This window comes from Lates calcarifer, linkage group LG7_1 (genome assembly GCF_001640805.2).
Source record: "Lates calcarifer isolate ASB-BC8 linkage group LG7_1, TLL_Latcal_v3, whole genome shotgun sequence".
NCBI lineage: Eukaryota > Metazoa > Chordata > Actinopteri > Centropomidae > Lates > Lates calcarifer.
This window is the reverse complement of record NC_066839.1, coordinates 11225909-11242870: the sequence shown is the minus strand read 5'-3', so window position 1 is coordinate 11242870 and position 16962 is coordinate 11225909. Positions and strand designations below refer to the sequence as shown.

The window sequence follows — 16962 nt, the reverse complement described above, 5'->3', positions numbered from 1 at the left end:
TAGGAGTCTCCAGTCTGCCTAATTTGCAATACAGAGTGTGGGAAGATATTGGAACCTTAAAATCACGTAAGAATACGTGATTCACATGGACTGCTGCACATTACTGTACATTAATTTAAAGTTAATCTCTGTCACCAGAAAATTAGTTTTTGTCATGGAATATTTTTTAACACCCTGTGCTCCACATCAGCTCAAGGTATCCACCAGGCTGGAGGGGTTAGATAAAATTAAAATCCACGCCTGTGGTATTTGGAGTCAAACAGAGAGCCTCATTATACATTTCCTCTTTGCGGCAATGTTTCACCTCACCGAGCACGGCCAATGAGATCGATCTGACTGGTGAACAACAGTCGAAGGTGGGGAGTGTGCTGTACGTGTGTGTGCGCAGAGGATTAAAAAAAGATGTCATTTCTGCTGAGTGTCCGAACATGATAGCGGGAACAATTCTGCCACAAATAAAGCCAATGACTCAGCAGGCATGGGCCGGACGATGTCGACGACGAGAGCAAGGAAGAGGAGAGGGTGAGAGAGAGAGACAGGGAGAGGATATAGGGTGAAGTGAACTGTAGGCGAGGATTTCATCTGACTGATAAAAGGTCACAACCATCAGAGTGTGGAGGACAGTCTGAACTGTATCCACCTAACATCAGATAAACAACTCACAATGAAGAAAAACCAGAAAGAAAAAAATCTCATCATGAAATAGGGACAAAAACATAATTACACAGTGGAGATGGGGGTAACTAATTATCACAGTAATCGATCATTTGATGATGAGTTCTATTTATTATTGATGAGATACTAAATTTAACATCAGTTAGAAGTAATATTTCCTATGATTCATACATAGTGCAGTGCTTATGTCATTTTTTCCTTATCAAATTATGCAGTATCCTTCTTCAAGATTAAAAACACACAATTTCTCTCCCACGAGTTAAACATATAAAGATCAATATGATTTAATGTATTAAAAAAAGGTAAACATGTTTATAAAGGCATCATGTCTATGTTAGCTTGTATCTGTCACGCTTTGCCAGAGTCTTACAACCACAAGGCAGCAAAAATCATTTATTCATCAGGGGCATTTGTTTGTAGCACATAAAAATGATGGATGATGAGGTGTCAGCGATGTGACTGGTCTAGATTCAACATGACTCGGCTGTTCATCAATAACGGGTGTGATAGCAGTGACAGTAGATGAGGTGCAGGGTCAGATAAACTTAGATTTGCCAACATTTTGTGAGCCTGGCAGGCAGAGCCACCTTCCCCCGACATGAGAACTGTTCTCAGTTTTAATGTGAAAATAATGCTCACATGCACATAACTACATTCAAAGTCACTGAAATGAATCCCCCCTTCATACAAAAGCTCTGCACATATAATATTCCAGGGGTCAGCTAAAGCTAATACGAGTCTTGAGTCAAGTATTTTCTGCACACAGGTCTTTTGAATTTACTAGACCAACTGTGATTTTGCTGAAATGCCCACTTGATTTGTCTCACTCAGAATTTTAAAGATGTGAATCCTTAATTTTCACATCTTGCAGACAATCTTCTTACATTAAGGTTTAGATGTAAACAAACATTATCCAGATAATTAAAATTTTAAGTATTTTTTAACCTTTAAGAATCACTGAATAAACAAAAATTAGCAACGTGCACAAACAAAAGCTGAAAATGAGTGCAGTCATTCATTACAAAGTGAAGAGGCACTTGTGGTTTCTGTCCTAAGGACATGCACCAAAAGACAGAAATGTCTTCTAGCTACTTGGCGCCCTCTGCTGGAAATATTGCCCCACTGTGGCCACGCTTTCCCCTAAGCTTCTTGATGTTGAATGACAGCCTGTTAGAGCTCACTTTAGAATGTGTTTGGTCATTTTATCCAGACTCACAGTGACTCTCATTCAGTAACTTTTAAAAAACTGACATAATCAGAGAGGGTTAACAGTAATTAACAGTGCCTGTTAATATGACCTTTAAAGCTTAATTCACCATGCTTTTTTGATTTGAGATATTAAACTGCATTCAATTTATCAAGCCTTTATCCCTAACCATGAGTATTTTTTAGTTGCAGTGAGTGTGGGTGCAGTGTGACCTTTAAAACTCTCCTACTGCTCCTCTTCCTTCTGGAGGATCCAGACCTCATTCCTGCGGTTGGTCAGTTTGAAGGGGCTGTCGTACCCGGCCACGTAGTACGGCTTCTCAACGTACGGGACGCCATCCCTCTTCAGGCTCTCCACAAGCTTCAGGAGCTCCTCACGCTTCACAGTCGCATTGGAGAAACCACCGTACGTCCTGGAAGAGAAGGGAGGGTAAAGTCGAAGATTTAGTTAAAAAACAAAAAAAGACTTTTATCCTTGTCAGCTTGAAACCTGCTGATGATTACTCTACCTGACATAAACTGTGAACTCTTTCCTGTGCTCCAAGAACACGTCCGGGTCGGTCGGCTCCGGTGGATTGTCCTGATTCTCCTCTGGGATGTAGAAGGACACGGTGAACTGAGATTCGCACGCAGGACCATCTCCGGGGACAACGCGGCCCGTCACAGGGGCCGTCATCTCCACTTTGACCTCTGAAGTAACAAACAGAGGTAGGAAAAAACCAGCAATGCACAAGTCTGACGAATGCACATGAATGTAATTGTGATGTTGCAGATTGGCCAGGTGGCAGATCAAAACTTGAGCACATAATGACACCTCAACAGATGGTTGGCATATAATCACAATGTGTGGCAGATGTAGCGGATCAAACACCACGATTATGGATCACACACACTCCTTTACACTGCAGCCCTCACTAGTCAACAGCACAAACAATATATATTCTCATAAATAATGCCGGTGTAAACTGCTGAGTAAGACAAAGGCAGTGGTGCTGTTACAAACTGCTGAGCAAGAACTAAAGTGCACTTTCTCTTGCATTTATTCATCACTTCCCTTGTCTTGAACTTAAGTTTTCCACAACTTCATTCTGCAACATTATTTGCTTGAATGATTGCATTTAAACAAGTTTCATTTTATGCAGCCACGCTTACAGCTTTACAAATTAAAGGCCTCACAAACACTTGGGCTTCTCTGACAAAATCTCAGCAGAATAAAAAATACTACAAGCAGCATTTTAGAGTCAAATAGTTTGAACTCACTGCCTTTGTTTTCGCCTTGGATGTACTTAAAAAGCCTTCTGAAGCCGGTATTCATGGCTGCTTCCAGGTCCATCCCGCTCACAGAGGTGCTCATCCACTTAGTGGGGTGGTAGGTGCGGATCTCATAGTCTTGCCCCTGGAAAACAAACACACACACACTCATTATAACTGGCTTCATTGTGGATTCATCTGCTGATTTTACCATTTGATTTTTTGAATAATCAATCAATGATTCAGTCTAACATTTCAGAAAATAGTGAAAAATGCCCACATGGCCAGATCAAGTGATGTAAACAAAAATGGCGAGTCAATAGTTTTTAGATCGGTTGTATATTTTTATCAGTTAGCACAAATGGTGATCTCGTAATATTACAGCTTTTTCTCAGTTGCTTTGGCACAGTCATCAATTTCAAATAACTAATTTTCAAATCATTCTCCTACTCCAAGACGTGTGTTACTGTGTTGATTCTGTAAATTAGTCACATGTAAAAGTTATCTGGTAGAACTGATAACAAGGCTGCGGATGTGATTTTAGCAATATCTTTTTTGTCCGTTTAAGAACCAGACAGACATATAAAAAGGACAATGTCAGGTCTATTTAAAGGGGAGAGCAGAGCCAAAGCAAATATCAGAGGGAAGCAAGGTCACATGAAACCAGACAGGAGCATCTTCACAATCATTTCTTATTTATATACACAGATTTGTTTCATTCAGACATGTGTCTTTACTCTGCTACATTTCCATAACTGCCAAAAAGATGCTTACTGTGAGTGTTAGATGTATCAAAACACTGACACTGGTTACAGTATCTATTTGATGGATACGTTTCAGGCACAATCACGTGGAAGAGAAGAAAAAAAAGCTAATCATTTTATAATTTGAGAAAATGACACCAGACAATCTTTTACATTTTTTGACATTTTTTTCTGTTAATTGACTAAATATTTCACACCACTCGACTCTTTTTGTCACATGACAGAGAAGAATCAGTACCAAGGTCAAGGGTTTAATGTTTTTTGTTTTTTGTTTTTGTTTTTTTTTTACAAGGTAATCTGGCAAAACATTTACCTTTTTCTCCTGGGCTGTGAATTTGGGGTTCTGCAGTCCAACTGAGAAGAAAGCTTGTCCCAAAGTTTTCAGCATGACTGGTCAACGGGTGGTCAAAGCTGTCGGCTGACTGACGTTTTCAAAGCACTGCAAAGCACCGTAGGTAAGAGTTAACTGGTATAAAACCCGACAAAGGTGTTCAGACTGTTCTATCAAGTCAGTCACATGACACTACACGAGTATCCAATGCAACCTGGCTGAAAAAACAACTTATCTTCGATCTAAAATTCAAATACGGAGAAGTACCTCTTCACCACCTAACGTAACGCCTTCATTAAAACGCAGCTGAGTTATAAAATTCCACAACGAAGAAAGAAAAAAGACATAATTACCTGTAAACGTAAATTTAAGCAATTAATTCCAGCTGTCAAGGAGCGCGTTTTTTTTTTAACGTTTTCATAACATCGCTTCCGGTTACACAAAGCTGAAATGTGATTGGCTGAACGAGTCTGAATTTCACAATAAGAGTCCCGATGTTACATATCGATATTGCTGAATAAACAAAGAGGGTGAAGAGTTTAACTGTGGCCTCATTTCAAACCAGTTTGGGTGTGTACGACCTCCCCCCCGACACTCCCGAACAAAAGGGTGCAGGAAATTTCAGAGGGACAAATAATGTCAGATGCGTTGTGTCCATGCGGGGAAAGGACAGTGGAGAGACCTCGCTTTATCTCCATGTGTCAAAGAACCCAGAGTCTGATTTAACACAATCAGCATGGAAAATGAATCGTAGCGGATAAGAGTAGCCACAAGCCAGTAGCAAGGAAGAAAATGAAGAGTTTTTTTTCTTAAATTGGAAGATTAGAAAAACTTATAAACTGAATTACTTAACTATATATAACTTATTATGATTTATATATAGTTCAGTAATATAAGTAATAAAGTTACTTAACTATATAACTTATATTACTTTACTATATTACCTAAATGAATTAATTAACTGAGTTTAACTATCTATGAACTATATTACTAAACTAGCATCCTAGTATATTACTGCCATACCCATATAGTAGACTACTTCCCATAGTTAGTAATTAATACTTGGACACATGGTTGAGAGTATGTTCTGGGATGACCATCTCCCATTTATTTACTATATTATTATTTACATCAAAGGATTGGTAGCTAACTTTACAAGAGAAAAATAACTCATTTGCAGCATTTTAAGAAACAGACAGTCCAGGCAATAGTAGGCACAGTCACAGAGGTGTCAGGGAAGAAACAACCTAAAAACTAACAGGACACCTTTCAGATTTTTAACACACACTCCACTCCATGACAGATGTAGAAGTAAGAATGGGAGTAGACTGCTACATCTGATATCAATGTTGAAATGTTGATGCTGAGGATAATTTAAAACATAATCAATGTGTCGGTTGTATTTTAGCTTCAGCTACAGATTTGCTCTGAGCAAACAGATGATCATCTCTACAGAGACGATAAGAGGAGCAGTTGTGTTTCAAGCAGTTGTAGAGCAAGGCAAGCAAGACTGTGTTTACAGATATGGATGCATAGTTTAACATTTGTAACCCTCTATCATTGTTAAAGTGATGGACGCAAACACACACACAAGCATGGCATTGAACTAGGAACCATAAAAACTGGATCTACAGGGACATGCAATTCAATGTAGAGACAATGGCAGCAGATTTTTGTCTTCATATTGTCCAATGAGGTGAATCTTATTCATTACAATTCATAGAGCCAAGGGCAGTGGAAAAGGCAGAAAGACAGGGTGGTTTGTCAAATGTCCACTTTTTACCAGGTGTCACTGCTAGAAATAGCAGCAAACAATTTATCATTTTCAGCTCCAGAACTCCAGTTACAACCTGGTTATAATTTCATTCATTCACCAATTTTCATTCATTCGGAGGAATTAGAGGACCTTGAAAAAAAGTCAAACAGCAGTTTAATAATTGATATTAATATGAGAATAAAACAGGGATGCATCATTTCAATTGGCTGTTAAGTATTTTTGGTAATCCCTCTTTCATTGTCAAAATAAATATTAACTGATAAACTGCATCATAACATCTCCTGAGGCTCTGTGTCCTCCATAATTTAGTGCATTTTGTATGCAGGTTGTAGCTGGTTAGGCTCTGGACTCTGTGACTGTTTCAGGGCTGGTAGTTCTGGTGGATGAAGGACAAAACATCATCTTTGGACAGTTTCTCAGGATCCACACGTGTCTGAGAATCGTGAACTATGACCCCGTCCACCCAGGCCCAGAAGAGACGCTCAGAGTGGCAGATGCTGAGGATGAGGACAAAGAAAGGATACTGTTCATTCATCATGGCTGCCAAGAGATATTTAAAATTTATGTTGTAAACTATCGTCCCACTACTCTTGAAAAATTGATTGTTTCTAATGTTATCCACACTACAGAACTTTATATACTTACTATAACAATGAATAAATAAATAGAAATAATTCAATTCAGTTAGTTTGAAAATAGTCAGGGCAGTACTTACTGGAAGGGAGCAGCAGAGTTTGGTGGCATTTCATAGGTGGACTCCTTGGTTATCTTATTAAAGAAGAACTTCATCTTGGAGTTCTTACTGTATGCCATCGTCCATGGCTCTGAAAGGTGGAGAGAGAGGAGAGGAGGACATGTTTAGCACATTTTTATGCAGTAAACAACAAGCCCATGGCTTTACACATGATCACTCAAACTATTTCACTAACAGGTTTGTAGAGGCTTTGACACGGCTGAAACAAAATGTAGTTGTAACAGCTGATTACAATTTAAAGCCCGTTTCTGAAACTGAGCCGCAACACACACACTCATTTACACACACAAGTACAAACCATTGACAGTCTTAATGATGTAGAGGCCTGTGGGCAGGAAGTGTCGGTCATCTCTGCCGGTGTAGGACAGACGAGGGACCCCTCCTGAACTCTTAGTTACCTTCATCTCTAGTCTGGATGAGGAAACCCAGAAAATCACCAATGAAACTCTGTCTGATATTTAATCTGTCTGATATTTAATAGCTGACGTAGACTAATGAGAGACTGATGTTTTCCTACCTGACAAAGATTTTCTCCATTTCCTCCAACCTGTACACCTCCTTCACTCTGTTTAACAGAGACAGATGTTACATTTAAATATTATGACCATTTAATGCAACAAGAAAATAGTTCAGTTACATTTTTTTGCCTGGATGTCTATATGTACCACTGTTGCTATACCAGTATTTGTTAGCAGCTACTGTCAAAATCCTGTTTGATATTAGTGTTACACTGGCTTGTTGACCACCTGTGGTTTATGAAATCTGAAAATGCATCATGTCCAAATGGTACTAATGAAACTTTAAATTGTTTTTTATGTTTGAGTTCTCCAGTTCTGACACAGCCAAACCTTTTAATGTTATGAGAGAAAAAAAGATTCCTGCACATAAATTACACATCTTTATTGAAAATAAATGGTTGAATTCATTTAAATGAATACCTGATAGGGTTCATGTCTGGTCTACTTGGTTTGGCCACTGCCTTCACAAACTTCTCAGCCATCTGGATCCTGGATATATAATCATCATTATTTAGTTAACTACAGAAAACAGGTATGAAAAGTACAATGAATTGCAAGTACAACTCTGTTAGCCTGTGCACAAACAGAGCTACAACGTGGCCAGTAAATAGTGGCCTATAAAAGCTAACACTGTATATGTGGCATCAGTGTTTTAGTGAGTATGGCTCAGATCAGACATGGGGCTGAAAATGTTTGATACAGAATACAGGTGATGCTGCCCTACCTTTGGTTGAAGTGCTGATCTCTTACGTCAGTGCCGTTGATTATTAGTGCATCCATTACATGAACTGCGTTGATTCTACGCTGAGCTTTTCCCTATAGACCAGATATCCATGCATGTAAAACCATATCTATAAACAGCAAGTAACATGCATAAAATGCAAGCCCTCTAATTTTAGCTCTAATACTCTAAATTGTGTTTTGGAGGAAAAAAAAAGAAGACTCTTTGATGAAAGAACCTGCTGTGGCTCAAAGAAAAACAAGATTAACAAAGTTCCTGATGATCACAAAAAACCCGAGGTTATCATTTAAGCAATAACAGAAATGGAGCCAATCGTTTGAAATACTGACTCCCATATTTCATCTGCTCAGCCCTTACACTCTCCAGTCCTTCCTCTCACCTCGCCCTTCAGCTCTTGGACGATCTCCACACTTAGAAGAGTATCTCTTGGCAGCTCTAACTTGAAATTCTCCAGTTTCCTCCAGCGCACAGGCATCTTCCCATCCCATGTGTATTTCTGAGACTTCTGCATAAGTTAAGAGGAAATGGAAAGAGCAGATAAGAAGATGAAAATGGGTTCAAATACAGGTTATCAGGCAAAGAAACTGTGAGCAAGGCCTCTCTGGCTGTCACCACTATCCTTTTAAACAGAGGATAAAAACATTGGGGGAGTGAATGGATCTGCCTGTCGGCTTCATGTTTTAATCTCTTCCAGAAGAAATGGAAATGTACTGATAGGAGCACAGCGATGAGGGAAATCATGAAAAAGACAAATTACTTCTGCTGGGTTCAAAAAGAGGATTGTGTAAGTTGTGTATAAAACATACTACTTTACTGTAGTAAGACAAAACACAAGTTCAAGGCCTACATTGTCTCTTGCGACTCACCCCTAGTGCTAGAAGAAAGATCTGCTCTCCACCTCCCACAATGCACCTGTGGTCCAGGATATGGCGCAACTTGTCAAGTGTGCTGGAGTTGAGAGGCGTGAGCTTGCACTGGAAGGACTCCACATCTGAATTCTGAAGTGCCACAGACACAAGAATTAGAGATGGAGAGAAAAATGCAACATTATCTCGTCAACATTTTTAATTTGTCCACGTATAACACTCTTTTAATTATCAGAATCTTTTTGGACAACGGTATGAGAAGTTGAATGTGTAGATTGATCAGAAAGTCTGCTTGAAAGATGTATTTGTGTGCAGTTGAATATGATCTCAGATATGCAGCTTCCCACTTGCACATAAATAACCCACCCACTCCCCAAACTATGACTCAATTCTCAAACTCTGGGAAATACTGTGAAGAGTGCACAGATTTCTTTCATTATTAACAAATTAAAAACACAAAAAACTGTGCGTGTTTATCAGAATTGTATTATTCCCAATAGGTCTTCATTAATCCCAGATTTATGAACAGACCTTGATCAGTTCATAGAATTTTGACTTTGGGTCTGAGGAAGCAGGAGTAACCCTGGCCTTATCTGGGACCTGGAAATAGACAAAAACATATTTAGGAGTAGAATAATACACAATAAAACAGCATTGTTGAACAGAAACTCTATTATTTGTATTTGATCTGTGATAGTCCAGCTTCAATGTGGTGCAAATACCACACTTTATCCACTCACACCCCACAGCTTCAAACACTCCTTCCTGATGTCTGCTTGCATCGGCTCTGAAAGGGTCCTAGAAACATCAACACAGTGCTGTGCAGTTAGTTCCACACATGCACGCCATCCAATACATTCAGCTATGCTAGGGTAGGGTTAAATGAATGGGTTTGAGAACAGTTACTCACGGGTCTACAACAAAAGCATGGATCTTTGCCAAGGCCTTGATCTGGACTACGCAGAGGCTGCAGTGAGAGATAATACAACTTCAGTCAGTCACTCAGTTTGAAATGAAAAGAAAAAGGCCTTTCTGAATATTGCAAATTTCTACCTCTCATTGGAGTTGACCATAAACTGATAGAAATCAGTGTCTTCTTTGATGAGGCTCAGGGGAACCACATCTGTAACATCTGTATCTGTGTTCCTCAGCTGGTTCAGTTTCAGGTTGATTCTGAACATGTACTCCCTGACAGCGTCTGAACCGGGCTTCAAACCACGGCACACTATATACCTGCAGGGGGAAATGAGAGACTTACAGAGGCAGGAGTGTTCTGTAGAGATTCTCTTTTCTCTGTGTAAATCAAAAATTAGATCCATAGCAGAGAGACTGTCCTATATCTTCTAACACACACAGTTGATTCATTTATCATTTTGAGTATAGTCACTGGTGGAGAAATATTTTCTCCAAAATACAAAGTGACAAATCCAAACTTGAGACCAAAATGCACAGAATCCAAATACAATTTCACGCTTATTCTATCTCTTTTTCCTTCAACCTTCAAAGCTACTTTATGTTTGGAAAAACCCCCCACTGAGACAGAACCAGTGAAAAACTGGAAAAAGATTTAGAAGATGATAATGTGTTGAAGACCCAGTGTCAAACATACCTCCAGAGTTTTCATCTACTGTACACTGCTGCCTCATTACACACATTACCAGTGTGGCAGTGTTTTTGATCTAGCACCCGTTGGAGGTTTGATATGTTTGTAACTGGCTGAATATTTTCAACAGATATTCAGATATTGTCTTGCTGCTAGTTGGTTTGGACAATGTGCACAGCTGCACTGCATAAGTAACCAAATCTGCAGATATTTTTTGCATACAGGATTCATTCACACACAGACACAGACAGAGCCCCACCTCTCAGAGTTGGCAGGCCTGCTGGTGACAGGTTTGAAGAGAGAGATCCGGTCGAAGCAGAGGTAGAGCAGGTAGACCAAGCCCACGCTGAAGGGAGTGAAGAGGTCAAAAGTCTTACAGACAAAGTGGCCACCTGGAGAAGACAAAGAGTGCCAATGTGATTTAATCTGGACCCTGAGTACAGCACATGGGACAAGTACATAACATGAATATGACAAAGGTATATCAAGACTGAACATGATTATTTTCTGAAGAAAATCTAGGAACATCAGGATCAAATAAGAGCCACTGATAGACAGGTGTGCTGACTGACTATACGATGCATAAATTTGTGCACACATACCTGTCCTGAGTGTAGAGAGGGCAGTGAGGAACTGACAGAGCAGCAGCTGTTTGCTCAGGATCTCCTGGATGTTTTCCTGGCCTTCCACAGAGAAACCCTGCCAGAGACAGAGAGAGTCACCAAACCAAAACTTATTCAGACACCAAAGTGAAAGTTCAAAATCTCAGTTCATCTCACAGCAGGAATCTGTATAATTGTACCCTTAATTATGAACCCATCTTCTGTTTGATATGTAAATTTAGGAATTTTTTTTCGCAAGCTTTAAAGCAGAGCTACCTTGACTACCTTGCAGTTAAAAAAAGAACATGTGGAATAGTCTCACCCCATCTGCCATGAGGAAGTGCAGCCCTCTTCTCTCCGTATTCTCCAGGACAAAGTTTCGAAAGGCAGTCACGTTTTCTGGCCGAGTGATGTCACCATCTCCATCCACCCCTCCCTCACCTGGGACAGACAGAGGTCAAGCTTTCACTGAATCATTCATCAGACGTCTCCTGGGTGTGACGTGCAGGTTTTTCTAACGTACCATAGTAAGGCTCAAACAGCTCACTGGGCGCTGCAAAGAAATCTTCCAGTTTGAAGTCACAGGGTCCTTTCAGTGTCATGCCAAAGCCCTTGGCGTGCCAGCGTCTCTTCCACAGTACATACTCTGAAAAGCCTCCAGGCCCCGCGCAGACATCACCGAAGTACAGAAGCTCTCCCTCACGGTCCTTTGTCAGAGGTTTCTACATAATGAGAGTGGGCAGAGACATCAGTTGGTCTCACCATCTGTTTATATGGGCCTGTGTGATCTGACAAAAGTTCAGCACAACACATATAAACAGGTGATTCGACTCACTCACCCCTTGTGAATCCTTTGGGTTGGTGAACATATGGTCGAAGCAGTGGTCGATATTGGCCATTTTCATAGCTGCTCTGAATACAGAAAGCACATAAAGGATTGGCACTGCACAGACTACTCATTAAACCATGTGAAAATGAAAAAAAACACAAGCTATTTAACTGGCATAAATTATTAGGAATGTGCATTAAGTGCCCAAATAACAACAACAGCACAGTACACAATATACTCTACAATAATCTGCTATAGTTCTTGAAATCTGTTGCATTTTTTCAAAAGGCAGTAATTAATCATATAGTGTATTAATTAATTTACACTGTAACATAATTTTATTTCCCAAATTTGACATCATATACAAATGGCATATAAAAATTTGCACACACACATACATACATAACCACATGTTTAACTTTCATCATGATTCAAAAGCAGCCATTAACTGGTAAAAGGCTGAAGCTCTGCCTTGTAAAGGTACAAAAGTAGTTAAGTTAAATAAAACTCCAACATAGAAAATGATTTATACAATATTATCCACATTGTTAATTTGTCCAACTTGTAGTAACTACTTAAAGACTGACCTGTTGAGGAAGATACCCCCTCTGATCGTCTCATAAGGGTTTGAGCGTGTCCGAGCTCTCCTCATCTCCTCACCCTCCAGGTCATCAAACACTGACTGAACATCAAACAGACACAGTGGTTACATAATGCAGGAATATTTAGGCAGTGAATTAGGATTCAGGTCCATCAGGCATAGAAGTTAATTCACCGAGCCGTACAAACAGAAAATTTCTGTGGTACTACCAATCACCAACACACTGTGGACCTAAATGCAAAGGTGAACACAGCACACATATAAACTTTGTTATTTTTAATGGTTTAATTAGAAATCAATTTCATGTCAGCACTAACTGCAGGGGTATCTTACTATAGATTTTAATATTAAACTGTAAAATAAAAGTAGGTGAACTACATTATAACTCACCTTGCACCTTAGAAGAGTGTGCAGGAGATCTTCAGTGCAAAACTCTGTCTCATCGTCAATCTTAAGTTTTCTCTGCACGCAGCCAAAAACAAGACTTTAACAACAAAATGTGTATGTACTGAACAAAAGAGTAAGCATATTTTGCATTCATTATGTATACAGTACATCTACATAAATGTCTTGTGTTTTCAGATTTACCGGTCCCAGAGTCATCCAGTCCCTCAGCTCATCTGCATCTGGGTTCTCTGTGGTGCATTCTGGGAACCAGTCTACCTTCTCCACAGCACTGGGCTGGACAGACAAACAACGATCATGTCAACAGGTACTACTGACAGTTGCTTGATTCCCACATGGTACTTCAAACCTAAAATCGTGACACAAGCAAAAAACTGCATCATCATTTACTACTGCGTACCTCTGGTTCATCACGCCAGTCGACATTGAGCTCCCCCTGGAAGCCCTGCAGTGTGAGGCCGAGACCCCTTCTACCTCGCTGCGTAGAGGCCTCCACGATCTCCTTGCGTCCCTGGCCAAACTTGCCCAGACCCTCGCCCTCACGGAAACCCATTTTGGCCTGAAGGCGTAAGAGATAACAGACAAAGGAGTTAAGAAAAGACAGTGGGAAAACTCTGTGTTTATTATGAAAAACCTATCAAATATATTAACACATATAATCAGAAATACAACAATACAGACTTTGAGACAATTAACTGTGAAACATCTTGTTTTAGTGAGTTTTTCAATACATTACCATGAGCTTCTGTGACACACTATTGTACATAGAGAACTTGGAGGAGGCCTCTGTTGGGGCATCTGCATCTTGGGAATCAAAGGATGATATGGAGGGCATGGAGAACCCTGGTCTGTGATCCTCCTGGTCACTGAGGGAGTCATTTTGGCTAGAGTCTGGATAGTACAAAAACACACATGCACACACATAAACAAGTACAAACCATTCATTTCTAAACAGCAGCAGGAGGATAAACACAGCTGTGACACAAAAAAGTTTTTTTTTTTGCTTTTTTGAGAGCTTGTTTAATCTACAACATCTGAATGCATATTGCATTTTAACCTACTAATTACTTGACCCTTCACAATTTTTGTAGTCTTCTGCAGTTCCAAGAAAAAAGCTCAATTCACCTTAGAAGTCAGACAACTTTGACTGAAACAGCTTGTTGGGAGTTTTTGGACAGGTTTCCTTTATGAGAGAGGCAGCAGCACTGTCAATCACACCCTCAGGAATCATTTAATGTGCCATATAATGAACACTGGTAAAAAAAAAAAATTTGCAGTAGGGTAGTGGAGTTAGGTGGGTCCTCTCAGCAAGCTACCATTACAGGAACTCCCCCAGAATATAAATTCTATCATGCCAGACTTTGTTTAGAGGGGGCAAAGGATTCTGATTCTGAAATTAATTTATCTACCTTGTCTGGATAATTGTGACTCTTCATCTGAGCTGCTGTCATCACGACGCCTCTTTGTCCCCTGCAGTGGTGCTGATGTTGCTTCAGCTCTTCTCTTCATTATGGCTGAAACAGAGCAGAGAGGACAATAAGATTTAGACAATAAGAGTCTAATAGATGAGGTGCAACAGCACACTGAGGAATACATAAGAAAACTAAGGACTATGACAGAAATACCCCACCATGTTTTAAGGTAATCTTAAATAAATTGAAATTGTATATCAAGAAAAAAAGGGAAAACTAAACCGCAACAGCAAGTATGACAATGATGTATGTATGAGACAGTCAGAAGCATTGTAACATAAGCTTTGACACTTATTCATAAAATCAAAAATGCCAAACATCTGCTGGATTCAAATGATAAGTAGTGTTTACTCTCCCTCATTTTATTTAAGCATCAGTGTTTTTTTTAATGCCGTTTTAAGACATGACTTCACTTTCGGCTGCTTCAGGCTAATCATCATATTAATTATTACAATTGAGCAAAGTAAAAAAAATGCTTATGTGCTTCGTTCTTTCGTGTTTTTTGGGGGGAATTTAAGGAAATTAAGAGACTGTAAAGCGGACACCGATCAAACTATGTATGTTTCGAGTGTGAATTCTTTATTTATCAGATATAGGGCAAAGCAGAACGGGAAATAAACACTGACATTATCAATAAGTGTTCACGTAAATGCACATGTACACACAACAATTGGTCATCTACATCCTCAGTTAGTGCCTTTCACATATTAACATTACATTCATCAGTCAACAAGCAGTGTCTTATTCCTCCACGCCGCCAGTTTGACGATTAAAACGTTCCTGTCTCTAGTCTGGCAACGTCGCTGCAAATATCAACTGTTACCTCTTGGTTTTGTTGTAGCTAGCAGCGGTCAGCTATCAAAGTTTGGTAAAGTCGGCCCATGCCACCTTCCAAAATATGGTTTACTGGTAAAACACGGGTGAAGTAAACAGACTTGTCTGGTCAGAGTCAGTATGGGAGTTTTCTGACTTTTCTGTGAAACGAAACTGCGCAGCTGTAGCAGCTTTAGCTGTTAGCTTGCTATGTTAGCCAGCTAGTTTTTACCAGCTCAGAGGAAAAACTTCACTCTTCTGTTTTGAGACTGCATCGATAGAGCGTCAATTCCACATTTGTGTCGAAATTTCCCTGTTGAACTTTTATTTAAACAGAAACTTTAGTTATAAATGAACTATTGAAGTTCACATTAGCCCGCGTTCTGTTTTTAGAGCGTTCTGGGGTCCTTCTTCATCTGATGACACGTAGTAATGACGCGCGTGTCGTAACGACTGTCTAGACGAGTGCCTGTGATTTTCTATTTTACAAATCTGACAAATCTTTATTTCTCATGTAGAATTTCCTACTTTGACAGTCCCAAGACATTTCATTAAAACAACAATAAAAAAAAATAAAATTATCCTGCCTGTCATTACAACTAATAAAGCCTCGATAAGTACAAATCACACCAACATGAACACAATAACTGGACATGTGTGTGAGTGTAATATGGCATTTAAGAGGGCTTGTATATGCTTATGACTAAGTATAACATAGCCTGAGACAAATTTACATAAAACTTTAATTGCATTGTCTTTTGAGTAATTAAGTGATTAGATTTTCCTTTAATCAGTCTTGCATGTCTGTTAGATTGGGCTAATCTGTTCTTTGCATGTGAGCCAATCCTGAGCTGTCCGTCAAAACAATTATTAGCTTGTTTCCAATGGTACTTTACAATGATTTAGGAGAAAAAAGGCTTCTATGTGCTCCTGTAAGAAAGCAAGGCACTTAGGAACATGTTAGCTATAATCTTTGTGGCTGCAGACTGTCTGTGCACTGAGTGAAAATCATTTTTCTCCCACAGGCTAATATATAATTCCCTTGCTGCATTTTCTAAATGTGACCACTGAGCAAGGTACAGTATATACTGTACATTTATTAAGTTCTCAGTAAATGTACTTCCTCTCATGATACAGCTTGAAATGTGTCAGTGTATTGCATGCCTTCATTGATGAGTCTGTGAAATCCTCCTTAGAGGAAACTGTGTCAATTCCCTGCTTTTGTGACACCACAGAGATAACCAGGGGAAGCAGCCAAGCTCCACTTCCTGACAGTAATTCATAGATAAATTTCAGAATATTGTACAAAATATTGTAATATGTATTAGAAGGCATGTCTTATGTCAGAAGGATACTGGGGATGATTTCACTTGACACGTCTTTATTTAGCCTTTTTAACTAAAACACAAATTCTAGCACACAGCAATTCATTTGGCTTCAACCTCTCAGAAAGCACCTTTGAGTTACTTTGCTCCATTATTTCAAAATAATTTTGTACTGTAAATATTTAGTATTTTACAATATATTATTTGAATAATTACTTTTAATTGAACTTTTTGTCGTTTTTTGATTCAAGTTTTACATAGGGCATCTTTTAAAAAAGAATGAATGTATGAAAGCCATCTGGTCATACAAAAGATCAATAAATTGGTAACAACAAAACATTAAGGTCAGATGAGTTGAAGGCTTTGAATTGTCCATTGATATGAATGTAACTGTAAGTGTGTCTTTATGTTCTCTAGACTAACTGACA

The 16962-nt window shown here is 39.3% G+C and overlaps 2 protein-coding genes across 3 annotated transcripts; both read right to left on the bottom strand.

The window, feature by feature from the left end:
- Window positions 1–766: 766 nt before the first annotated feature.
- Window positions 767–4335, bottom strand: hebp2 (heme binding protein 2). Its single transcript, XM_018694563.2, has 4 exons — window positions 4210–4335; window positions 3142–3277; window positions 2391–2571; window positions 767–2294 (listed from the first exon to the last, which is right to left on the bottom strand). Exons 1-4 carry the CDS (start codon window positions 4282–4284, stop codon window positions 2108–2110), a joined length of 579 nt encoding a protein of 192 aa, XP_018550079.1. The 5' UTR covers window positions 4285–4335; the 3' UTR covers window positions 767–2107.
- A 973-nt stretch (window positions 4336–5308) lies between these two features.
- Window positions 5309–15646, bottom strand: cmtr1 (cap methyltransferase 1). Of its 2 annotated transcripts, none has more exons than XM_018694517.2 (24): window positions 15220–15646; window positions 14334–14438; window positions 13661–13815; window positions 13325–13483; window positions 13108–13200; window positions 12910–12981; window positions 12506–12600; window positions 11929–12001; window positions 11613–11811; window positions 11412–11530; window positions 11090–11186; window positions 10747–10879; window positions 9938–10117; window positions 9795–9851; window positions 9625–9682; window positions 9416–9484; window positions 8885–9016; window positions 8398–8523; window positions 8001–8092; window positions 7697–7765; window positions 7276–7323; window positions 7057–7169; window positions 6720–6828; window positions 5309–6501 (listed from the first exon to the last, which is right to left on the bottom strand). In XM_018694517.2, the coding sequence occupies exons 2-24, from the start codon at window positions 14431–14433 to the stop codon at window positions 6366–6368; spliced, it is 2484 nt and encodes an 827-aa protein (XP_018550033.1). In that variant the 5' UTR covers window positions 14434–14438; window positions 15220–15646; the 3' UTR covers window positions 5309–6365. The 2 variants fall into 2 exon arrangements, with proteins under 2 accessions (XP_018550033.1, XP_018550034.1); XM_018694518.2 differs by having other exon boundaries at window positions 15442–15646.
- Window positions 15647–16962: the final 1316 nt, after the last annotated feature.